At 41.4% G+C, this 26,839-nt stretch overlaps 1 protein-coding gene across 2 annotated transcripts in view; it reads right to left on the bottom strand.

The window, feature by feature from the left end:
- The window catches only part of dscaml1 (Down syndrome cell adhesion molecule like 1), a 116,917-nt gene that overhangs the window by 69,457 nt on the left and 20,621 nt on the right, over nucleotides 1-26,839 (bottom strand). For both annotated transcript variants that reach the window (XM_086080083.1, XM_086080084.1), the window contains exon 3: nucleotides 24,664-24,810. In XM_086080083.1, the coding sequence (XP_085936209.1) occupies nucleotides 24,664-24,810 (147 nt within the window). The remainder of the gene's footprint in view (nucleotides 1-24,663; nucleotides 24,811-26,839) is intronic.

Here is a 26,839-nt window from a genome sequence, read left to right as displayed (position 1 = left end):
CCAAAACTCACCGGCTGCGCAGAGCTGCCGTCCGTGTCTCGCGTGATAAAGTGGCATTAAAAACAACGACAAACACACAAAGTCTGTGCTCAACAGAGGAGCAGAAAGAGAGGTGGACTTCCTTTGATTGAACTCAATCGTCCACTCCCACAGCTTCTACTATGACGTTCCTTACAGCATCAATTTATAGGTTGTCTAAGTAAAAAAGACATGCCGTGTCATATATAATCCACCACCATTATAAATCTCTCCTCGTCCATGTTTGCTGCAGTGCGTTAAGCATCATGATGTTTTGCTGACATGATTGCGAAATAGAATCTGGCGAATATTTTATTCTGAAAAGTAACCGGAATTTTTTATTTTGAAACTGTGTCGGTCTTCCTGTCCCGCTCGATGCGTTCTGTGCTAGTTTGCCATTTGACGGGTGCGTCGTCCGACCAAAATAGAAAACAGGTCTATCCCTGCGGCGAGCCCGGGCACGACACAGCTGGTCCGCAGTCGATCCGCAGCGCGCACGCAGCCGGTATAATTTGAACAAGCTGAATCGGAACGAATCGGCTGCGCCGCTGGAGCGGAGTGGAAACGCAACACACACGCGTGCGGTGTAATCCCGGGGTTAGTGACGACCACCTGCAGGCCCCAGCTGTGAAAGGAAAGCGGCGGTCGAGCCATTGGGTCTGACACTCGATGCAATACTAGAGCTAACTACATTCGCAAAGTTGTCCTTTGGGCATCCGTAGCAGGAAGATGGCGGCAAAACTTGGCAGCTCTAGTAAGGTGATACTACAGCCATGCAATATAATTAGTGATTACTAGACCTACAATTATATAGATTTTTTTTTTTTTTTTTACAATATACATTTTGTTTTGAATATTATTGACATAAACAGTAGTTAAAAAAAAAAGAAAAAAAAGAATGATTAGGTCACCACTCGTCCCTATAATAAAATGATAGGAGGTTTTTTTGTAAGTAAGTTTTTCGGTTGTTTCGCAACACCTTGATAGAAAGCATGGAGTGGAATGTTTCATTAACAAATTGAATACAGCGAATTAACACAACCAAAGAGCCGAAGAGGACCGAGGACAACTCAGCAGGGTGTAATTCTTTGTCCTTGCAACGTTAATTTACTACCATTAAGTGAAATACGCAACATTCTACAACAGAGGCATGAAATGGTAACAAACAATTGATTAAAATTAGACCTGTAAAAGAAGAGTTGACAGTGGCAAGGTAAGGAAAAGGCTGGAAAATAAATGTACATCCTCCCACGCAGAGAATTCTGCTGCCTTGATTCATCACCGTGCAGCTCTACACCACCACGGAGAAACATGAGGAGAAATAAAAGGCACTTGAAGAATGCAGAACTCCTCCAAGGCCAAACGACCACTCGTGTTTAAAATGTAATCAGCGACTAAAACAGCCGAATGACCCTCAGAAGTTTTGATTTGTATAAGAGTATGTTATATTACCTGTGATAAAAATAAAAATAAATCCCTTTCCCAACTTGTCTGCCAGGTTGGATGATTCTTTGGCATCAAGTGATAATAACCAGTTTTGCATCACTAAACATTTGTCATCTTCTTTTCGACAATCCAAGCAACGGATCCCTTATTATAAACTCTTATCTTATAAAGAATGAGATTCATGTTGTCTTCTTCGCCTCCTGTTGCTTCGCCGAAACCTCACACAAAGCCACAGGTAGTCTTCGCGGAGAGCGGCGGAGATTCAGAGTGCTTTTTTATGTTTGTCCCGTTCTGCCTCTATCAGACGACGGCATGGAGAACCGGGAACGGGAATAACATAGTGGGAAGACGAAGAATGGAAGCCGCCCCCCCAACGCAGCACTTAAAGTAAGTTTGCATTATTAATGAGCAGACAAAGCGAAACATTTATTTATCACTGAGGAATAGCGGGTCCGGTCCCAGTAGAGCTGAGATGAAGGGGGAAAAAAATGAAAATGAGAGAGGGTCAGGAGAGAGAATCCGAGTGGAAAGAAGGATGGCCAAGGGGGGCTGAGTTGCTTCTGTGTGGTTATGTAGTGGAAGGCCAAGGCTGAGATGTTCCCTGATTGTTCTCTCTGGCTCAGAGTTCAAGGCCAGGTCAAGCATTATTTATACGACCTGAATAGGCCGCCATGCAACAAATGTGTGTTCGACCCGCACTTTGTCCAGCTCTTCCAGTCTCAAGGTCCTCCCTTTGCCAGCTGGGAGATGTATGGCGCTTTTCTGTTACAGTTCCAAAGCAGCCTGGCCCTGCTCTGCCCAGGCCTCGCTTGACCTCTGTTGCTCCTCCATTAACAGGCAGTTAGGATCATTTGAACTCGGATCACGATCGGGTTCTGCCAGTGGCCAAGTCCGAGCCGCTGATTTTCCAATGATTCAATATATGAATGCCAGTTGCACAATTTGACAACATGGCAAATGATAGCCCATCAAATACACAGAAGCTTTCACACAAAAGGAAAATCAATTCCCGGGTTCAAGCGAGTGACAAACAGTCGGCTGCTGGCCTCCATCAAAACATTAAAAAAGTATATACAGTACACGTACATTTTACAACGACACTTAACCATACTGAAGATGACATCAGTGTTTGCGCAGGTCTCAGGCAATGACCAATCACAGCTCACCTGTTTTCTGAAGCTGAGCTGTGATTGGTCATAGCCTGTCATTCTCACTCGACAGCAAGTGGCAAAATGGCCGCCCCCTGAGATGGATAAAAAAAGGCCGGCCGGATTTTGCTGCTTAACTCGTATTCTACAAATGTAATATTAATCAGAATTTCATGTTTAGACTAGTGAGGTCACATATAGCATATTATTGTCAAGAAATGTTTAAGGTTGACTTCCACTTTAAGTATTATCGTAAAGCACAAAACATGTGCTGTATATTTCTGTATTTTTGTGTCTTGGGAGTGGCTGGCGGGCGGCTACGTCTACAGTATGAAATAGATCAAATTGGGTGATCATAGAAATGGCACAGATGCCGCCGCCAGTTTATCATACTATAGGTTAGTGTGCCAGACAAATTGTTTGAAGAGTTTTTAGGGTCAGAGAGACAATAAACAATAAACACAATAAAAGCACCCGTGCCTTCCAGTCTTAAAAATGTTGAGGCAATGACTTCATCGCGATGCTTCTCCAAATTTTACAATTTGAAACCATAGAACCCCTAGAAATGTTTTTGAATTTTGAAGATTGCATTAGGTAACAGGGGCAACCAAAAAAACGCTAGCATGAACATTGGTTAACGCTAACGCTAACGCAAATCGTGTTTGATTTGAATACTGCACATTATTCAGCTGCGACTGATGGGTTCGTGGGGGATTTGACATGTGCAAGTGGCTGAGAATGAATGCAAGAATGGAAACATTTTATGTGTGAGTTGGCTATACGTTATGCGCGTGTGTGCGTGTGCGCTCGAAGGGGGGCGTTAGGGGATAAACACTCAATAACAGCTGACACTGAGCCGCCCTCTGCTCTCGCTCACACAAAAGACTATGATTGTATTACTGCTATGACTACTGCCTATCCCCCTTGCCAACCCATCCCTCCTCCACGCCCCCATCGAACCCTACACTGCCAAGTGCTGTGTGCACTCAACAGCTAAGATAATGATCACTATTGTGCAAAACACTCACTCACAACAGCCCTGTGTCCTCTACTCTCTCCATTTTTATTCTGCAGCCTTTCGTCATTCTGTGTGGCTGGGAAAAATAAGCTAACAATTGCCAACAAAAACAGCAGCACCAAAACATGTAAGCGTGTATAGCCACCTGTTGTTAAAGAGTTTGCTGCGCAGATGATCTCCAAAAACAGTTGGGTCAAAAGTAACCCAATTATGGATCAAAAATGGACCTATCCACTTCATGGGTCAATGTCCCAACTTTATGGGTTGTTTTATACAAAATGATGCAAAAATGTTGACCCAAGTAAAAGATCTGACTGATATTTATTGGTTGTTTTACGCTGAAAAATCAATTTCTTGACTCAAAGTTGGGTCAAATCGACCCAAGTAGAGGATTGGTCCATTTTTTACCCATAGTTTTTAGAGTGTAAGTGACATTGGCTTTAATGATGATTTTGTGGTGCATTGTTTACGTTTTGATTGTTCCCATTATGTTTTTATTTTTGTTTTCAATTCCAGTTTCACTTGATGCCAATTGTAATATAAATACAGTGGAACCTTGATTTAATGGACTAATATGGGCAAGGGTCGACTGTTAGAGACAATTTTCTGTTCCATTGAAGTACTCTTTTTCGTGGTCTAAAACACCCAATACAGTAGGAAAAAAAATAGTTTTTTTTCATTGTATCCTAAAAACAGTACAGTACAAACCTATTTTATTCACAATTAAATAACCTGCATTTTGTCACATCAGTGAGCCACAACATTAGCATTTCCTTTTATCACCTCTACTACGATTAGATGCCATAGATATGGGGTTTACCAAAAAAAATTAAAAATACTGTGTACTGTACCAGAATTAGCATGTTCAAAAGAGCTAGTGCCTGAATAAAAATCAAGAAAAAAAAAAGAAAAAACACAACCATTGATATGAATAGGTAAACACAACACGCTCTTTTGAGCTACATGCGTACAATGACGCTAAGCTAACATCCATGCTTTCCGCTACCTTTGAACAATCGCTAACATGGTTGCAACATAGACGCTTTATTTTTATTTTTTATTTTTTTTAGCCTGCTCTAGCTTTCTGGTCTTTTTTATCTATGAGAAGAGAGAGAAAAACACTTTTGCCAACCTCTGTCTGTTAGTGGTGCATCATAAATGGCTAATTGCGGCCATTTGTGTAACTAACAGACTTCTGTACAAAGCAGCATTTTGAGCGGACTGGACACTATTTTTCTCTATTGAATCCGAGGTCTGCTGGTTGCGGGTGAGTTGAATATAGGTTCCACTATATTTAAAAAATATAATGAAATAGATGCCTCCTCTGTCTGCAGTTGAGTAAACGCCTCAGACAATATTTGTGGAAATGAGGCCAAAAGAGACTTGGTGGCGTGCAACAGTACAGTCATGTCTCCCCTTTTTTCATTATTTCTTCTTTTTTTTCTGTGCCGTGGTAAAACTTTAATGTGTTTTCCCACTCAAGTACTCAAGGAAACTCGTCTGAAATGGCTTGGGTTGCAGAAACACCGGAGTGGTCTCATTGTGGCGGCATTGTAAGAGAAACAGATTTAAGTGGTTAGCGGCCGGCTGACAGTGCCGTGTCAGCGTGTGCGTAGCGAGTGATTGAAGCCGCAGACAAATGTCACGAAGAATACCAAAACCATCCGCTCTCTTCTCGAGTGGAACAAACACACGCGGACACTCCGTCTTGGCGTGAAAGGTCGAGGTGACCACCTTGTGTGCGCGTAATTGTTTAACAACCTGAAAGCCCCCCCCCGGGAGACCCGTCGAGGCTTGCTGATGATCGATCAAATGTTGCGCCTTCCGACAGCGACGGTGTCGCTGAACACTTCCCAAAATATGGCTGGCGAGATGGACAGATGCCTTCAAAGCAAAAGAGAGGGTGAGCGAGAGGAAAGAGGAGCACCTCCCTCGGCTGCTGCCATGCGGCTTAAGCCATCTGGTGGCAGAGCCTAAATTAATTAGCTCTGCTCATTACGAGTTTGCAAGAGGCCTGCAGACTGAACCGTGCAGGCACCACCAGCTCTGCGAGTATCTTTGAAGAACCTTCTCATCACAGTATTGAACTATTATTTTTGCATTTCTGTGAGGCTCCTATGGAACAATGATTCAAAGGCAGCACCTGCACGATACAAACGACATCCATGAATGCGTTCCAGCCTTCCACCCAAAAACATTTTTTGCAATGTGATTTTAATTTGAAAAAAACTAGCACTTTGTGAAAATGTACAATAATTAAATACACTGTAAAGAACTTTTGAAGATTTAGTACAGTAATCTGTAGTAATATTAGTATTTCAACACAGAGGATAAAGAATATATGCCTGCATGTGTTGTTATATCTGTCTATATGTGATACTCACATGACATTGATTCTACTTGTGATTCCATCTATGGTATTTTGCGTTATTTATTTATTTTTTTAATTGGTCATTATCTGCCCAACATATGCTTGTTGTGAAGTGAGTTGAGTTCATTTGCACTCATCTAAAAATGTTGATATTTTTTCACATCAAACCAAAAATTTGGCTCTTATGTTGAAAAACTCCAAAAGTCGGGTCACCCGTATCACTGTGCGTTTATGATTGTGGTATCATAGTCAGGCCACAGGAAATGAACCAATTTCCATGAATTTGCTGGAAATTATTGATTCATTACAACTATATATATATATTTTTTGTATCTATTTATGCCAGTGACATATATTGACAGGAAGAACAAATACATGCTCTTCCATTGGCAGAAGGTTCAATGAACCTGTTGTCATTCATACAACGGAATAAGTCACGGCTTCCTGTGAGTGCATACGCTTTGTGTTAACTAAACAGGGGCCGACTTCACACTGAGTAAGTGAATTGGGGAGGAAAATGAGACAAGGTCATCACATTTTAGTATTCATACTTTTTGTGGCATTCATTTTTGGTGGCGTGCTGGGAGATTTTTTTTAAATGTGTCTTGGCTCAATAATGGTTGGGGAAAACATTTGTGTAATGCAATACAATACTGGGTGTTGTTTTTTTTTGCAGTATTAAGTGCAATTGCACTACTACTACTACTACTACACAGTAGATGGCAGCGGCGTTCACCGGACGTCACATGAGTGCATTTGTTTAGGCAGCCATGCTGGCAGGATAGTAGTAGTGGCAGGTGAAGGATTTACAGTGGAGAACAGTGAAAAATGTTGCGTTTATCAGTCAACATTCCATCCAAGTGAATTAACATGTGTTTATGATGAAAAGACTGGCTTAAGATACATGTACAAGCTGGACTGGTTGGATATTACAGATCCCTATCAAGTGCCAGGAATGTTTTTTATACCTATCGCGTGATCGTGAGAACGACAATGGCGAGCCCTTGCGATTACCCTGCTTTGAATAGCGATGCACTGCAAAACGTGCTTATTGTAGCCATTAATCCTGACTTCCTCATTTAGATTTGGAAAAAAAGAAAATCTGCATAAATTGTGTCATTTGTTTTTTTGTAGTTTGAAGCGTTTTAATATTGTTGATCAATTTATACTTATTATTTATTGATTTGATTAGATTTTTCCCAGCATCATATAGTTCAATTTGCTGGCCCAAAAATATTTTATAGTTAAGTTAGGGATTTAATATTTGTGTGAATTTCAGGCAAATTGATGCACTTTAAACCTGTGTTAGCTTTTTTTTTTTTAAATTAAGTTGTCGATATTTCTTTTTTCATGTTCTTTAACGTTAACAAGGATTCATTGTTATGCAGAGCTGTCCTAATTTTTATCGGCGTGGCAGTGATTTGGGGGGGCTGGGCTTGTAAACAATGTGAGCGCTACCTGTGTTCACCCGTGCTTTTGGTACCAACTGCAGTGATACCCAAGATACAGTCTCCGACTGGTATACACTCTCATTTGTGTGATGAAGAAGAACGTGAAGAACATCATATTGGTGAAGGTGCATACAAAATTGTTCAAGGTAAAAAAAAGCCTCCCAATCAGGTTGCGTACAGTAGGCTGGGAAGCTCAGTCCCAACACGCCTCCCCTCCCTGCCCTCTTATCCCACATTTGCTTCTCCTCCTTGGGGAGTGCTCTGTGCCACCACGGAGACGACAGATGGGGCTCAACATCTTTGGGAGGGAGGGGGTGGGGGGATGGAGACAGAGAATAGGAGGTGGCTTGCATTCATTATTTACATCACTTGGTATTGGAATATTAATGCTAAAAGCAATCGGGCAACCCTTCATTAAATTAACTGAAGATGCAAGGAAGGCGGGGGAGTGGGTGAGACGGAGGGTTGAGGGAGACGGTGGGCGAACGGGCGAGGCACCATTCTGTTAAATGGGCCCTAAAATTAGTGGAGCAAAAACACCTCCATTAACGGATCCCGCATCTCCTCCACTCACTTTACGTCTCTCCTCGAATCTGCTCTCGAACATCTCTTTGCTTCTTCCACCCACCCGGAAAAAAAAAGAAAAAGGTTTTCCCACATGTACCTTCTCCAAACCTATTTGAGAAATATGCATTTCTGCGCTGTCCCTCTTAAGTGCCTTTTCAAAATTTAAACATGCTTATGGTGGCAGGATGCGTCTTTGGTCCCCTTGTGCATCTCTCTGGAGAGTATACGCCTCCGTTTTCACTCTCACTATCACTCTTTCCTGAGCAGACAACTTCCTCTCATCACTTATCTTTCATCTTCATATGTTTTCAGACACACACACATGGATTAAAATGTGGGGGTGGGGGTGGGCATAAATAAGCAGAGATGAACAACCATGCATGTGTATGCATAAATGTGCAAACTCATGCACACATACATTAGCTTCAAAGAATCTCGCACGCACACACACACACACACGCGGATGAGTAGAAGGCAAAATGGTTTCTCCTGCACAGCAACACATTGCGTATATGCAGCGCCACTCTTCCTATTAGTGGAACGCTGCTACGCGCCGTCGACTTCTGGAGTGCAAACACACACTTATGTCCGCTGCCAACGGATGCCACAATTACACCCGACCCTGATCGGATGTGTGAACCGTGTGGAAAAAAAATAAATAGGTAGGCGACTCCTACATGACAGAACGTCAAATGCAGTGAACCTTTACCTAAGCTATTTTTAAATAAAGCCCTTTTCAACCTCAATGAGGAAGACACGATGCAAAGATTCACACCACATATGAAAAGAGGTTTACGACTGTAAAAGGTGAAAATCCTGAAACTAGTTTTAAAGAGTGACCGACCATCAGGGCTGGACTAGCCATACAGGGTAGATGTCCGGTGGGCCCGTGTCTTTTGGGCCAATATGATGCAATTTAATTACTGTATTATTATTCGCAACTGATTTTTTTTGTCGCAATTGTCGAGTTCAGTCACATTTGGCCACACTGCTCGGACTGCAGCAGTCCTAAGACTGTGAGTCAAATCACAGAATTTCTGGTGTGTGTGCTTTATGTTTCTCTTATGTTTTCTTAAAGGGGAAGTCAACCTTACGTTTATGTTATTTGTGACCTCACTAGCCTAAACATGACATTCTGATTAATATTACATTTGGGGATTATGAGTTATAAAAGTAAAATCTATCCGTTTTTATCCATCTCAGGGGGCGGCCATTTTGCCACTTGCTGTCGACTGAAGATGACATCAAAGTTGCTGAGGGCTTAGGCGACGACCAATCACAGCTCACCTGTTTTCTGAAGCTGAGCTGTGGTTGGTTGTCACCTGAGACCTGGGCAACTGTGATGTCATTTTCACTTGTCAACAAGTGGCAAAATGGCCGTCTTCTGAGATTGATAAAAACAGCTGGATTTTGCTGCTAATGCAGTACTAACCAGAATACCGTGGGGCTGCATAGAACATATTATTCTCAAAAAAAATGTGTTTGGGTTGACTTCTCCTTTAACAACAATTTTTTAGGGTAGTCTTTGCCAAAAGAAAAAGAAAAAGAAAAGGGCTAATAAAAAAAAAGCAGAAACCCTTTACCTCGAAACTGTGGGGCAGAATTGTTCAGTTTGGAAGATCCATTATAATGCTGTTATTTTTACAATCCAGGTTACAATATTTTCTATATGTTGGTGAAGACTTAGTGAGGCACAATGTATTGGTTTTAGAATAAAGACGCCATCAATGTTTAAGACCGCTTTTAAATAGGCATCCCATTTAATCCCATTTTTATTAGGAAGAAGGCAACAAACAATCCTAGAGGGAACCCCAAATCACATGTCAGTCTTCTGGGAGCATTTCGCTCCCCCGCCCAGTTTCACAAGTCAAACAAGCTCACCTGGATGCAATATTGGCACAATGCCACATAAATCTCAGCAATCACTCTGTTTGTATATGAAAAGGATGGAAATGGGGGGGGGGGGTGTTGTAAAAGCAGGGAGGGGAGCAATGGAATAAATACCATTCTGTTTTGCCCCTCAACAGAAATAAACAAGGCACTCACTTGTCAGCCTGCAAAAGAGAAGAGCTCACTGTTTATGCAGACGCACACACACACACACACACACACACACACACACACACACACACCCCCCCACACACACACACACACACACACACAACAGTCACAGATAGCAAATGTGGAGTTGGGTGGCTGTCACAGAGAATGGGGGCGCTTGATGAGGGGCACTGTTGAATGAAAATGTGTATAAGGCACCTGCTATTTATATTTTGCCCTCCCATTGTACTGTGTCGATGTGGTTCTGGATTACAGTATAACAGAAATACTTTTAAATGATTTAATGAATGCTTTTAATTCTACGTACGATCAAAAATAGTGGCAGTATAGTGACGTGTTATGACCAGCACAGGAGTCAATTTCTCCTAGCAAGAAAAATAAAATTGTGCCAATGCGAATCAGGTTAGAGTGCGGCGTCATGCTTTTTTTTTTCTTTTTTTTTTTCCCTTTCCCATTCTTTGTGCTGAAGTGCTTCTAATGTTGTGATAGGAGGTGTTTAAGTGAGTAAAGCTGCTCCAGTGCATTTTATCTTGTGGAGTGGCTGCATCTGACATACATTGTATTTTTCTACTTGGCAGAAAGCGATGTAGTCAACAAGGATGAATGATCTGTAGTGCAAGCACTCAACTGTCAGCCCGCGCTTGTACACAAGAGCGTTGTCCGTGCGTGCGTGCGTGCGTGCGTGCGTGCGTGCGTGCGTGCGTGCGTGCATGCGCGCCTGTGTGCTCAAATCCAGCGAGAAGGCATCAAGGCTGCAATGACTTTCAACTGAAATGTATATGAGATTCAAATTACATCCTTTTTTTCCCCTCTGCGCACCCTCCCATCCTTTGTCTTCTGGGAGCCTTAGTCAGCGAAGCTGGGATATGAAAAAAATGAATAAATCTCAGCTCACTTGCCGTTTCTCTTTTCCTCGCAAACACAGAGGCGCGCTAAACAAACACATATTCCCAGTCAAAGGTCAGTTGGATGTGAATGCTGGTGAAACAAAAAGGGAACGCTTTAGCTGTGCCTCGTTGCCTTTTGATATTAGCAAACAGTAGCTGCCAAGATGGTAGCGGTAACTTCGCAACAATATTAATCAGTTTACATTGTGTTAAACTACAATAAAGCTAATGAGTTATATGTCAGTTCAAACAAAGAAAAACGTGACAGCAGACTATTCAGGAAGTAGATTTATGTTTTTAAAAAAAAATCTACTTTTGTTCACAAGAATATGAAAACCTAGAAAAAAAACATTGTACATTTAGAAAGAAGTAAAATGTGTGATTAATCGTGAGTTAACTATTGAAGTCATGCGATTAATTACAATTTAAAAAATTAATCGCCTGACCCTTCTAATTTTTAATAATCTTTTCTTAAAAAATATATATATATTTTTTTTTTATTCTAGGTTTTCATACTCTTGTTAACAAAAGTGAAAACAAATGTTAAACTAATAGAAATAGTTCAAATGATTTTTTGATGTTTATAGGCGTTAATGACAGTGAATGAGTTTTAATAGCCAATGTGCAATTTGCACAAGGCCTGGGAGAAAGAATAGGCATGATTATAAGGACGCATTTTTGTTTTAATGGAGAGAAAAAAACCTTATGCTTGATTTTCGTCGAAGGGAAGGAATGTAAGCACAAGGTAGCTGGGGAAAAAAAACGCAAACCTAAAGAAATGTCATACTTTACCACAAAGACATCGTAAGTTGGTGGTTCGGTTGTTTATAACGTAACTATAAACAAACGGCTATAATGTTCCAAAAATAACGTTAAACCAGCCAAAGCTAAGGCTGGCTAACTTACTACCTTGAAGCATGTAGCAAAAGTAGCCACTTGTTGATATAATTGTCAAGTTTTATTTTTGCTAACTGAGATATGCAATATTGGTCGGGCAACTATGGTTTCAGTTGGATTGCAAGACTGAAGTATGAGCCAATCGAGGAGCTGCAAGTGAACGGTTCTTAACCTTTTCTACCTAAGGGCCCAACTTTTCCTGAAAAAAATAATTGCCCGGGGCCCATTCAGAAATTATGATTTATGTTGACTTATTGTTGTTTGCATTTAATAACTAAATTAAATCTACTTAAGGTTTATAAAATCAATATCAAATAACATGATACAGTGTGGTCATCAAAGACATTTATTCATGTGTAATCACTGACACCCAATATGATGCCCAAGGAAAGAATTCCGGAATCAACTTCTCTGTTTTTGTGTGCGTTTATGTGGATGATTTGCACGGGAAAGGCGCAACATGCTGTACAATACTTTCGAGCTGATTGGACGATGCGGCATCTTGTTCACATTTGTTTTGACTAATCACGACAACAGATGAAAATGTCGTCTTCGGTCTCGTCTTAGGGAGAAAAAAAAAGCACAACATCCTTACCAGCTAAAAATGCGCGTCTTGCTGTTCAACATTCAACAAGGAAACGGTGAGTAATTCTGCAAGACCAGAATTAATTGCAGCGTCCATTCGTCTATGTTAGGTTTCTTTGTTTCCCCCGGCATCGTTTCGTCACAGCTGCATGTCCCGCCCTAAACAACGCCTGATTGGTCTGATGTCAAAAAGCTCGGTTGCAAGTAGTACAAGATGGATTCTCGTAGTATTTGTGAACAAATACCGCTAAAATTCATCTTGCTGGCAAGGTTTGAGGCAGTGTAGAAATTTTTTTTCTACACGGGGAGGGGAAAATATTTGGTTTTAAAAATACCCTGCTACGTGTGTACAAAGCCTCAAATGAAAGCGAAAAATCTTGAGGTCTCCCTAATTTGTTGGAATTTAGATGTTTCTGGGGTTGGTGAAAGGTTCTGGTTGGTAACCCGGTGGGTAGTATAGGTGATGTCTGGTCGATGCTGGATTTCACTTCCCTTTCTTTTCTTTGATCCTTCCTCGGGTCTCCTGACAACCTCAGCTGGATTCTGAAGTATTTGGTTTAGGTGAACAGTATGGGATTTTTAGTAGGTTTTAGGTGAATTAATGAGTACACACGCGCACACACACATGCACACACACACCTGCACATGCACATACTCACGCACATAAAAAAAGAAAAAGAGAAAAAAAAGAAGAAAAGAGAGAGAGAGAGCGCAATGATGATGACATGTCAAATTGGTAAGATTACCGAATGAACAATACTGAGCTCTCTCTAAAAAAAAAAGACAAAGAAAAAAGAAAGCAAAAAATGTAAAAGGGCAAAAATGATTGTCCTTCCTTAAACTTCACTGAAATGTAGAATGTAAAAATGTGTTTTCTTGGACTAAAATAAAGACTAAAATGGGAGATTAAATTTAAAAAGGGCTGATAATATTAACACTCAACAAAAGACTCCAAAGTAATTGTATCATACACTTTTAATTTGATTTGAATGAACATGACAAAATACAGTAAAATTCTCCAATAAAAGATAGGGACTATACCTTCCACACACACACACACACCCACACACACACACACAAAAAAAAATGTGTTGTCCCGAGACACGTCTGAAGCTCAAATCGTTATTTTCAAACAAGGTCTCCAGTGAGGAAGAGAGGAGAGGAAGAGAAAATTTGCTTTGCCCTGGGCATTGCAAGACACTGGCTATGCACACGAACAAAGCATTTCCCAAATAGCAAGAACCAATGTACGGAGGGAGAGCGAGAGAAAGCAGAGAGGAGGGGGAATAGAAGTACTGTATGTTAAGTGAGAAACAGAAAAAGTCTCCTATACGCCAATGAGGTGCCTTCAAAAGGCAGTTTAATCTACAAACTGAGGGGTTGGCGAGAGATTCTGGTTGGTAACCCGGTGGGTGGGTAGTAGGTGATGTCTGGTCGGTGCTGGATTTCACTTTCCTTTCTTTTCTTTGATCCTTCCTCGGGTCTCCTGACAACCTCACGACAATTCTGAAGTATTCGGTTTCGGTGAACGGTATGAGATTTGTAATCAATGAGTACACACTCACACTCCGAATGAACAATACTGAGTTCTCTGGAAGAAAAAATAATAATAATAAAAAATCTACACACTGTCGATGCACTAGAAGAGTTGCTAAATTCCACGTTTTTCTGACCGAGACCAGCAGCATTGGAGAAAAACTTCCTGTTTTGACTATGACTATAAACCTGAAACGGTGCACTAGATTAGAGCTGCTTGCAGTTAACAACTATGCGTGTGTGTGTGTGCACGTGTGCACGTGTGAGTCCTCAGGGCAGCCTATATATCCCAGAGAGCCCATTGATTAGCTATTAATAAAGCATAGAGATGCCATTGCTCGCAGGGGAGGTCAAAGAGGCCTCTCTTTCACACAAACACACAAACGTGCAGGCAGCTATGCAGTTTAAATTGCTGAGGTCAGGACAAGTGGTCATGAGAGAGTCGGGCGAGGCCGAAAGATGAGACCATGTTGGATGTCAGAGCGCAACCCGGTAAGAGCGAGCGAGACAAGTCAGGTAAGGGCCACTAGCAAATACATTGTGCTGTATTTGCTTCAGTTTTTCATCCGTTCGTCGCAACCTCTTCACCAAGCTGTCGCCCGCCTCCCACTCTGCACCTCTTCGTCTGCTACCTGTACGCCTCCTCCTCCCCCCATTTCTCCCTCGCTAGCATGCACATCTTCAGGTCACGGGTCATTAAGTGCGCTCCAGAGGGGATGTGTTGGAACAGGATATCTCTCATATTGCCCCTCCCCCATAGCGCACCAAAATCCAAACACGCACAAATACATGTATGAGCCAAAGGCAGAACAAAAAACATAATTTTCTTTGATTTGTTAAAAATGCACTTAAATAAATGATTTGTTTGTAAGTCAACTTTTTATATTACAGCTTCACTTGTATGACATATACTGTAAGAACTGCATTCAGCCTAGCAAAGCTGTTGAGATTTTTTGAGAAAAAAGATTTATTAATCATGTGATGTAAGGAAAATAAATGGGGGGGGGGGGGGGGGTTGGGGCTTCCCAGGTTTAAAGTCAAAACAACATAGAGTCTCAAAACTGAAAATTCAGAGACAAATGGATTCATGTACAGACACAGAGCAAAATGTTCTCATGAGAAATTCATGACAAATTGCCCGTAAATACGAGCACTTGTTGGATGCCTACTGGGCAGTGGTTGTCTATGACAATGCATTTCGAGTAATTATGACAAAAAAATTAAAATCACCTAAAAACTTTTGTAACCATAAAATATGTTTTTTTGTTTTGTTTTTTGTTTTTTACAAATGACTCCTGTTGTACACAATCCAACTAAAATCCAATCTAATCTAATCATAGTTATTTTTTCTTCTGCTGGAACTATGGCCTTTTTCAAAGTGGAGGGAATTATGAAGAGTTTTAATACCAGTTAGTGTTAAAACAAAAACATCAGCTTTTTAGTAGAAAGGAAATAAGTGGCAAGAAAAGCTTATTAGAACCTCCCTAGTCAGAGACACTTAAAATGGCGGCAGGTGTGGGCTGACTCACATTTAACCTGAGTTTGACAGTAAATATAATAGTGACAATAGTTATATGTAGTTAGATACAGTTATAATAGTATATATTTTTAATAAAGCCACATACCAGGTTATAAGAGGGTGTGCACACTTATGCAAACACATCTCAATTATTTGTTTTTACTTGCCCTCTTCAAAATATGCCAGTTTGATAGATTGTGAAAACTTTCTAACTAACTGATCTTGATCTCATTTTTGGTCTATTGCAAAAACCTGATATTTTCTCATGGGGTGTGTAGACTTTTACAGAACCACCTTGTTAATATCAAGCTAAATTTAGTCCCTACATGTCCAGATAATGCGTACGGCTGTTAACACTGTCCAAGAGAGCAGCCTTGTAAAGGTCACACGCACTTGACGCATCCAAACGCGGTGACGAAAATCGTCGAGACGCCGGTGAGCGCTCGCTTACACGAACAGCCGTGGCGCACACACATCTTTTGACTTGATGCACTCCCACCCTCAACCACCCCCCTTTTTACAAGTGACGTTTTTTTCGGCGAGTCATGATCCATTAATGATGGATTGGAGAAGCCCCCCCCCCCCCCCCATCATGTATTTTTGCGCTAATTAGCTCCTAAGGCTTAAGAAGGATGAGGAGGGAGGGGCGTGGACTGTGCAGCTGTGGCACATGCAGTGAGGCTGAGGAAGAGGGTGTCGGCGAGGACATCGTGGCAATGCACGACGTCGGCTGCATACTTGGCGAAATATCTGACCGAGATTGGGCTAGCGTGTGTTTACGCTACTAGCATTAGCGCACACGCATGTGTCCAGCAAAGCAGGCGCACAAACACAAGCAGTAATAATCAACAAGGGCAGCGTACTGTAATCTTCTATCTACGGGCAGGTCGGTAACAAACGGAAGGCTTCTGGACGGTCGGCGTTCTCTGCCGCACACCCTCGTCCGTACGCACCTTGACCGTGTGCTGCTAATGAATTACTAACTAGGAGAGAGGAAAGGGAGCCATCTTCTCCGAGTAAGGCCAAATGAATTCGCCGAAGCACTATGCAAATGTTCCCTGGGCTAACGAGACTGCCTGCATGATTGGAGTGCCATTGAAATTCTGCTCGTGCACAGCCCCCCTCACGCACTTCCTCTCCCTTATCTCGCTCCATCGCCTTCGCCATTTTAGTCTGCGCACAAAACATCCATGTTCCCATCTAGTCATCTATCTACATACATGTATATGCCAATTTATAATGTCCTGTTGTCTTCGGGTATCTGTCGATAAGTTACATATATCAACGCATTCTCCTTTATGACACTAAAAGTAATGCGATTACATCAGGGATGGGCAGATTAAAACGATGGCGGGGCCCACCATTTTTCCATCAGTGCAACAGGGGGGGGGGGGGGGGGGGATCACATACTATAGGACCAAGCATTTTCAAATAGATAAGACAAAAACGCAATTTTAAATAAGGATGTAACATTTGCCTATGTCTTTTTTTTTATTGAACGGATGCAGAGAAGAGCATTTTAATGCTCACACGTGTACAAAGTTTGTGAAGCAAACAAAAAAATAACCACACGCTCTGATTTTAGTCTGACACTTTCTCAGGGCAAAGGGCTCTCTTACATAAAAAATTCCTATTCAAAGATGGCACAAAACTGCTGAATGGTAAACCAGTATTAAGTGCAAGAACTCATTTCGTGCACAATTTCACAAAAATCAACTCGCTCAAAGATTACAATCTTATACGACCCTAAGTTCTACACGTCAGTCAAAATTGCCCAATATATTCAGCCAGTGGTTCTTAACCTGGGTTCGATTGAACCCCAGGGGTTTGATGAGTTTACATTGAATGGTAACCGCTAACGCGCTAATGCTAATCGCGATTGCTAACGTTTAGCATCGGCTCATTTTGTTGATGTTTAATAATTCTCATGCACAGAAGGTCATAAATTATTTGTCATTATATCCACTCAATTTAACTCGTCGATATGATGATGTATGTGTGAACAAAATGACAGTTAGTGTTTGTTTACCTTTAACTCATTCACTCCCAGCCATTTTCACTTAAGCAACCCCCTTCGCTCCCGGCTGCTTTACTGGATTTTGACAGATTTTGCAAGGTCCAAAGAATATTGTGTTATATTGCTATAAAACCATGGGACCTATCAAAAGAAAGAATAAAGTCTCTTCTTTCATCAGGAAAAAAAAATGCATATTTCTGTCTTTTTCAGCAAAAAAAAGCTTGTTGCAACACGGCCCCGGCTGATCTCTTATACGCTGCTGCCACCTGCTGGCCGTTTTTTGTAATCAATACCATAGCTTTAAGCCACCTCTTCATGTCAGAAGCTGCATCGAAGCATGCTGTTTGCGCTTGCATGAAAAAAACAAGATAAAAAAGTCTAAATACGTTTTTGGGAGTGAAGGACAAAAGTATTAAAACAATTTATTTACACGTTTTTGGGTTTGGATGAGTTAAATAGTATTCGCTAGCACGCTAAATCTAATCCCGATTGTTAACTGTTTAGCAATTAGCATATGCAAATTTTATCGGTGTTTAATAATGCTCATGCACAAAAGACTAAATAATGAATAGTTCTATCCATTTGAATGATTCATCGATAGGAAAAACCGATTTTTAAAAGATTCGATAGTGACAGCCCTAATCTGTATCTATGGCCAGTGGCGACGCATCTGCTCCATCATCCATCACTCTGACTTTGGGAGCGACAACTCAACCTTTCAACACAAATAGATACTGCGGCCTGATCAGTGGCTGGACAGCAGTCTATGCTTCCCGCACACACGCACGCACACACACGCACGCACACACACACACACACACACACACATACTCAAACAGAGCGCACTCAGAGTCGCTCTTGCACCTGTTCTCTCTGTAAAACATCCAAACACGAGTGCTGAATAAATAACCCACCTAACACGCATCACCGCCAGGTTCACACACACACGCACACACACACACACACACACACACACACACACACACACACACACAAACACACACGCACACACACACACACACACACACACCACATCCCGTAATCACACATCAATAAGTAAACACCGGCCCATTCCCCATCCACAGCAACCCGACTGCCCTCATCCCCGCGACCGAGGCGAGGAACAAACTGCTCCCATCCTAAAGACAAACACGCGGAAATGCTTACTGGTCAAACAGTAGCACAGATAAATGGAGAAGCTCCAAAGGAGGATGGGCTGCTTTGCGGTGGGCATGAGGCTCTTGTCGGATGCATCTTTAATGACAGGACACAGTCCCCTCTCAAGCCCCAAGCTGCCTCGTTCTCCCTTGGGGGAGGCTGGGGACTGCAAACTGCACACACGCACACAAAGTACACACCCCTCTCTTCATGGTCTCTTCCTCAAACGGCAGTCAGTCCATCATCTTTCCATTCTATGCCCACTTTGCCACCTGCATAATTTAGCACAGAGCACGCTTTCCTGCCACTTTGTCTCATTTTTTTTTTCCCTGCCTATTCTGCCATTTTTCCCCTCGCCTATCTGTTGTTAAAGTTCGTGTTTGACGGAGCGGAAGGGAAAAGATGATGCTTTGTCACTTTATCTTCTAATAAGTGCAGCTCGAAGTGGGGGCTCAATACGGAAAGGGGACGGTTGAAGTTAAAAAGCGTGGAAAGTGAGAGTACACGGGGATTCTGCAGGGTGGCCACAAAATGGAGACTGGGACAGAGGCGGTGGCAGCTGTGGTGACGCTAGACTTCACCACAATGTGAGAGGCTGTGTGTGTGTGTTTGTGCGTGTGAGTGTGTGTGCGCACAGGATTAAACAAGCCCGATCAATGAATGCAGAAACACGCGCGCAGCAGCCACACTTTGCTGCACTGTTCGCACCCACAACTCTCTCCTCACTACATCAGCCAATCAATGCTGATGTGGAGTCCATAACTTAACCAAAATCAATCCATCTACATAACCATCAGTTGACGCCGCCGCTTGGTATCCTCCAGAGCTGATTATGGGAGGAGAAGGAATGTTGTTCACCCCTCACTTCTTCTTTCATTTATTTGTGATGGATTAATTCGTTTTTCATGACCAACAATTTAAGGCTATTCTTTTACTTGTAATTCGTATAAAGGAACTTCATTTTTGTTTACCTCACTAGGAAAAGTGTCACGCCATGAATTTGCCATTTAAAATGCCTTAGAATGTGTTTATTCAATGGAATCAAGAGTCTTGGATCCCATAACTAAAGGCTAAAATCAAGCAATTAACTCATTCACTGCCATTGACGGCTATAGACGTCAAAAATTCATTTTTACTATTTCTATTAGTTTTTTTAAAATTCCACTTTTATTACCAAGAGTATGAAAACTTGGGAATAAATTATTGTACATTTAGTACAGATATAAAAAAAATTATTAATCGTGAGTTAACTAGTGAAGTCATCAGTCGCCTGACACTCCTAATTCTGAATAATCTTTTTTTCTTTCTTTTAAAACAAAAAGTAATTAAAAATAATAATAATAATCTTTTTTTTTTTTAAGAAAAGATTATAAAAAATTAGGGTCATCAGGCATATTACAAATTTTAATCATAATTAATCGCATGACTTCAATAGTTAACTCACGATTAATCACAAATTGTATATCTGTTCAAAATGTACAATAAAAAAAGACTCTAGATTTTCATACTCTTGTTAACAAAAGTGGGGGGAAAAATTTAACTAATAGAAATAGTTCAAATGAATTTTTGACGTCTATAGCCGTCAATGGCAGTGAATGAGTTAAATTAGATCTCTTCATATGAAATAATAGGATGTGTATTCCCATTTTTGTTTTAAATATAAAACAAAACGTTTAACTTAGATATGCTATTAACAACATTGCCATTAAAAGAAATGGAAATGCTAATACAGCCAACATTTTTATAACATGATTTTTAAAGAAAATAGCAGTCTTATAGTACCCTAAAATACAAATATATATATATATATTTATATATTTGTTTTATGTCCAATTTGACAATAAACCTCAACTAGGAGTGTCATTAAACAAGCTTGAAGCCTCTTTTCTTGAAAAAGTGTTGGCAATCTGTCAAACCGCCGCTTGTTGAGTTCATTGCTACCATCTAGCGCTCATTTCTTAAATTGTTGTTCGCAAGTCAAAGCCAAAATAACTATCAAGCAAGCGACAGCTCATATCTCGGGTCACTCAAAGGTCAAGGCACCGCGCTGTATGTTGTTCCTAATATTCGGCACAAAGTTTGTGCTAGCATGATATTCAAAATAGCTCATTTAAAGGTTTGTCATGTTCTTGCCTAAGAGACCCCCATTACTGCCGGAACAATGTACATGTTGTTGATAAGACCGCAAGTAATAATTGAAAAAGAGAATAATTAACATTATAAGCTGCGAGTTCTCATGTGTCATATAGCCAGCGTGGACTGATAAGGACGCATGAGGTGCAGTTTACAACACTCCCTAGTATCCGTTTATCAGCATCCTCTTCATAATCATCAATGCAGGATTACATTTGTGCCTAGTAATACTGCAATGCAAACACATCATACCAGCCTTATTTCAAGGTATCGGGTACTTGCAAGGGGGGCGATACCAGTGTCGGTTGAATGAAGCTGTACAATATTTTGATTAGGACTTTTTTTTGCCACTGGTTGCATTTTATTTATTTAAATTCATAACAATTGTGTGTGTACAAAATGTGTCAAAAAAGATAATAGAAAATAGCTATTAATTGTATGCATTTTTTAGGAAAAATGCTATATTGGGATATACTGTATAGGTCTTTCTTTAAAATTAACTGTCATTAATTTAATGGAAATTTTATGTATCAAAAGTACTAGTAATATCAGGACCTGGTATCGGTGGCTACTCAAGATTTCAATACTCCTACTAGCATCTGTATGGGGAAAAAAGGGGTATCGAACATTCCTATTAAAAACATATCTTTCCCCGACAGTATTTATGTGTGTGCGTGCGCGTGTGCTGTGGTGGAGCACTAATACAAATCAAGCAGTGATGCATCCTCACACCTTCCTCATTCCTCCTGCCAGTTCGCACCCGTTACCATGGTGACCAGATGAAACTCACGCCCATTTTAAAGTTGAAGATGGTTACTAATAAATAAGTGACACTGACAAACACAGTTCCTTCTGGCACTTCCGTCAACACTTTCCAGCTGACGAGCACACAAATGACCATTTTCTAACTACAGTGCGAGGATGAAATCAAATCACATCGACGCGGCGAGGGAGGAGCAACAAGGATAGCGAGCCCACACCGAAAGCCTGTCGACCCCCCCTAAGTCACACACACACACACTCTGCTCTGTGAACTCTCCAACGCAAACAGATTTGGCTGTCAAAAAGTGACACGACACCCAGGCGGGGTCGTCTGGCAGTGAGGGCAGCTGTCAGCAAACACCCGCCTGCCTCTTCATCAAAGCCCATTCAAAGTCAACTTTATTGACCAACACGACTGTTCGTGTGACGCGTGTCATCTTGTCAAGTCCGCACCTTGGCACACACGGACCTCTTAATAGATGGCAAGCCGGCGGAGCATCTCTGGCGCGAGCGAAAAACACAAAGCTGCTCTTGATGGATGGATGCAAGGTGCATAGCGGGGGGGTGGGGGGGTGGGTGGGGGGGGGGGTCATGTGATCGCCTCGCTCTGTGTGTTCGACAAAGTGCTGACACTGGCCATCATGCTGTACAAGAGACAAATATGGGAGGGTCAAAGATGGACGGAGAACAGAAAAGGGAACCTCCCTCGGTCATTGATAACGCTTGTCATCCTGCATGTACAAAGACGAGAATATAGATTCCGCTCTTCCGGGAAGACTTTCTTCAAGATTTTAAAGTCCTGTGTGTAGGGAAAGGCATATGACTAAATCACCTTGATTACATTCAGGAAAATTAATGACTCGGGTTGTAACGATAACAACAATATCGTGACATCGCGATATTAAACTCATCAGCTCCCAAAAACGTATAAACTCGCTCTATTTTGAATATTGCTATGGTCCCAAAAACGTATTCATAAATTGATATTTACTTTTTATTAGGGGTGGGAATCTTTGTCTCGCGATTCAATTCGATTCCGATTTTTGGGTCTGCGATTCGATTCAGAATCGATTTCCGATTAAGCGCGACTTTTGATTCAAAATGATTTGATTGACAATGATTTTTGCTTCAATCTATAGATGTGCAAGGAATTGTAATGATCTACTCCAGTCTGACTCGCCAATGCTAATTAGCGTGCTACTCGCTGCACTTTTATCCCTCAAAAGAACGGCTCGACACTGCAACAAAACAACTTTTATTGGAATAACTTGACTTTTTCCTTCTACTCTCTAATGTGGCTACAACTTAACAGTGTATTAGACCGCGTGGAACCACACTGCTCCTCAGTGGCCAAATCGGGTACAACATGAACAGCGCTCCAAATAAAGGCACACACAGATAAAGGCAAGACAGTATAAAATAATTTCAATAAAATTGATTTTTGGACATTTAAAATCAATTCTGAATCGTACTAAATGAGAATCGCGATTCTTATGAGAATAGATTTTTTGGGCACACCCCTATTTTTTATGCTAGAGCATACAGAAGGCTTTGATACAGCCTCTGACCTGAAGAAGTCGCTTAAGCAATGGTAGTTATTACAAAAAAAAAACGGCCAGCAGAGTATAAGAGATCAACCAGGGCCATGTTGCAACAAGCTCTTTTCCTCAGTGTTTTCAACAGGTTTATAATAATAATAATGATGAAACTTGGCTATATTCTAATGCTAATTGCTTCAAAACAGAAACAGATACAAATGTACTTTTTTCCTTGATGATAGGTTTTCATTTGTTTTCCATAATGTCAAGTAAATGTTACCTTACAAGGTTTTCTCATGGGAAGATTTGATTATATTGACCATCATATTCTTCTTGGTAATACATTACTATTCCACTCTAATTCCTTATGGTTACATGCAATGCAAATGACCATGCAACATTTTGCAACAACGTTTAGGGACACACCGATCAGCTTAGTTGGAGATCCATATAAATCGTGTGTCTGCGCGCATGTATGTGCGCGCGTGGAATGTTCTTGCTTGTTCATAGTAGTGAATACGTCCAACAGCTGATCAATAACACACTCCCACTGAGCTCTTACCACACACAGCCACGATGCAGCGGCTCTCACAGGCAACACAAACACACACAAATACACACACACACACACACACACACGTAACAGAGGGTCTCACCATTCTCACACTGAGGGATCCGTGACAAGAGAGAGGGGAATCCAACAGCAAGCTTTATCGATCCAGACTGGAAACCCCCCTCAGGCCACACACACATGTACACACACACTCACACACATACACACATACCCCACAGCTGCGCTGGATCAATGAGTGCTTGAAGTGAAAGACAGGACCGGCACACACTCTCACACACACATTAATGAGAGATGAAAGGGATGCTCGGTATCAGCGATAGAGATAAAGGGCAGCAGGAGTGCAACATATCATCTGACCTAAACAGTCTCATCTGACACCCAACAATTTGCCATCGCTCCGCGGAGCAAATGTTAACTGCTAAGCATGTACACACACGCTCACACGCGGTGTCGGAGGCCTTTACGCCGGTTATCGTCCGGCGGAGGGCGAGGGGTGCGTATGCTCGCTTTGTGTGACTGTGATGAGCAGCTAAAAGGATCCATCGCTCATCAAATTACACTCCCCTTCGGGGCCACACAACACACACAAGTCCCATCTCTCTGCCTCTCTTTCTCTCTCTCTCGCTCACACACACACACACACAGAATACATCCTGATTTATCCCCGGAACACGGCTATTAACAACAGCGGTGTCCGTTAGCGAGCAGGCAAAGGCCATTTCATCTTCTTTTTGACCGAGTTGTTCATTTTTTAAATCCTTCCCTCCATCTTCCTACTAAAATTCATTACAGCAGTCAAGATGTGTCGAACAGCTCATTTCCATGACAGGGTTTGATGTCAAATCCTATTTTGAAATTGCTGATCCAACTCTCCTTTTCTCTGAGAGTAAACACTTTTTGACTCCAGTGGCATTTGAATGTTCATCAAACACACCGAGCATACTGTAAAAAAAAAAAAAACGGTATCCGCTCCTTACCTGGGACAATAGACACGGTGTCTTTCTCCCAGGACACCACGCTGACGTACTCTTGGACAGCCGATGGGATGAGGCACTTGAACACAGCGACATTACCTCGCATGGAGCGCTGGTCAGCCACGCGGACTGTGTAGGGTTCCCGGAACACTAGTGCGGGATAAAGGGAGAGAACAGAATAGCCATTAAATGTGATCGTTCTAATTGTGAGGTTATTCACATCAATATAGGAACGGCGGCTTTATTTTATATAGCGCATAAGGTCAAGTCAAGTCAGGTCAAGTGTAACTCAATGTGCTAACAAAAATTAATTCTACAGTCGAAAAGGGAAAATCAAATTTTGCTAACTAATAACCTGTTATGTTGGGATTAGCTTGACAAAAATGGACATTAACATTTTTTTTTCAAAATGTGTAGGCTTCCTGATCAGGGGTGGAAAATTCCAATACTCCTGATTCCAATGAACAGGATCGTTATCAGGCTTATGCAGCGCTTGCTAAAGAGCTGTTTATAGAATTATATGAATCAGGCGTGTTGGTGAAGGGAAACATCCAAAACCTGCAGGACTCCGGCCCCAGAGGGCCGAGTTTGACCACCCTTGCTTTACATCATAGGTGTTAAACTCCGGTCCTGATTCCAATCAGCAGGATCATTATCAGGCTTATGCAGAGCTTGCTGATAAGCTGATCATATATCAGCTGTGTTGGAGAACGGAAACATCCAAAACCTGCAGGACTCCGGCCCCACAGGGCCGAGTTTGGCCACCCTTGCTTAAATGATCAGGATTTTTTTTTTTGCGAATTCCCAATCACGACCAGCGAGTTAAAAAGAAATGATAATGGCATTTGTGTGCAGCACAACATCTAAATGCAGCTTGACCATGTTTACTTTCAACTCTGGGTTCCAATAATCTGCAGATCTCAGAGTCATACTGGGTTTCTCGTTAATCAGCATTTATTTCATGTATTCAGGACCCAAAAGGCAAAAAAGGCAAAAATAGTGCGTTCATTTTGAGTTAATTTTTTTAACGCATGATTAATAACCGCCCCTTACTTGGAAAGTCTGTACTGGGGGAATTCCAGTCGTAACGCAGCAGACACGTCCACGTCAAAATTTAGCAGTAATAAATGTATGTAATAATAATGCATATATTTGTGGAAACTGAGGTCAAGTCGTATTTTACAATATAGAAAATGTGCAGAAAGATTAGATAGCTCTTAATATGAAAAGTAAAATGCACTGAGCTGTCGCTAATGTCGCTAATGTCTTACAAATGCATCTGCCATCTAGTGGCAGGAAAAATTACCTCAACAAAAATCAATATCACATTCGGGTTGTTTTTTTTACAGTACATTACATATTTTTAATGTTAACTCAATTTTATGTAATGACTGTATCAATGACGAAAAGATGCAGCCATATTTCAATTAGTCTAACTTTTTTTTACGTTTATGTTATCAAGAGTATGAAAAATATTTTGTTGTACATTTAATTGTACATTTAGAACAGATATAAAATTTGAGATTAATCGTGAGTTTTGACTATTGAATTCATGAAATTAGTTAAGATTAATATTTTTAATCGCCTGAAACCCCTAGTTTTATGGATGGATATGATGCATGTCAAAAATAATTTTGAAAAAGAAGAATAAGCGGGGAAGATGGACCTTTTCTTTCATGCGTCCTATGTAATTATCTTTGCTTAGTAAACAACGAAGCAATTATGTATAATTTTATTTCAGCTCTGAAAACCATTATTCGAAATGAATTTTAAAAAAAATGAAAAGGAGAGTTCAGGGCTGTCATAAGAAAAAAACATAATGTAGGTCTTGTAAACAAAGGAGCTGGTGTGAAGTCGTTGTGATTGTAAGGCGGGCTGACTGGGAGCTGCGTTGAAGGGGATGCGCAGTGAGTGGCCCTTAGCCTTTCAACCAACAACGGCGCAGATGCTTTGAGACGGCGAGGAGCGCGCCGTGGCTCGCGGCCGCTGCGACTGTCACATGCAGGCGCCAGGCATCAGAAACACGCGGCCTGCACATGGCACGGCGAGCGTGGGGCAGTGAGTCGGTGCCAGGGTGGCGGTGATGATTAAGACGTGGCTTAATGATGAAAACAGTAGCCGGTAGCTGAGCAAATCATCTCCGGCAGTTAACGCTGTCACATTCCGAGATGTTAGAAAT

The sequence above is a fragment of the Leptonotus elevatus genome, chromosome 7, assembly GCF_054856555.1.
Source record: "Leptonotus elevatus isolate MCC_2025b chromosome 7, RoL_Lele_1.0, whole genome shotgun sequence".
NCBI lineage: Eukaryota > Metazoa > Chordata > Actinopteri > Syngnathiformes > Syngnathidae > Leptonotus > Leptonotus elevatus.
The sequence above is the reverse complement of the archived record's forward strand: the minus strand, read 5'-3'. Positions and strand labels throughout refer to the sequence as shown.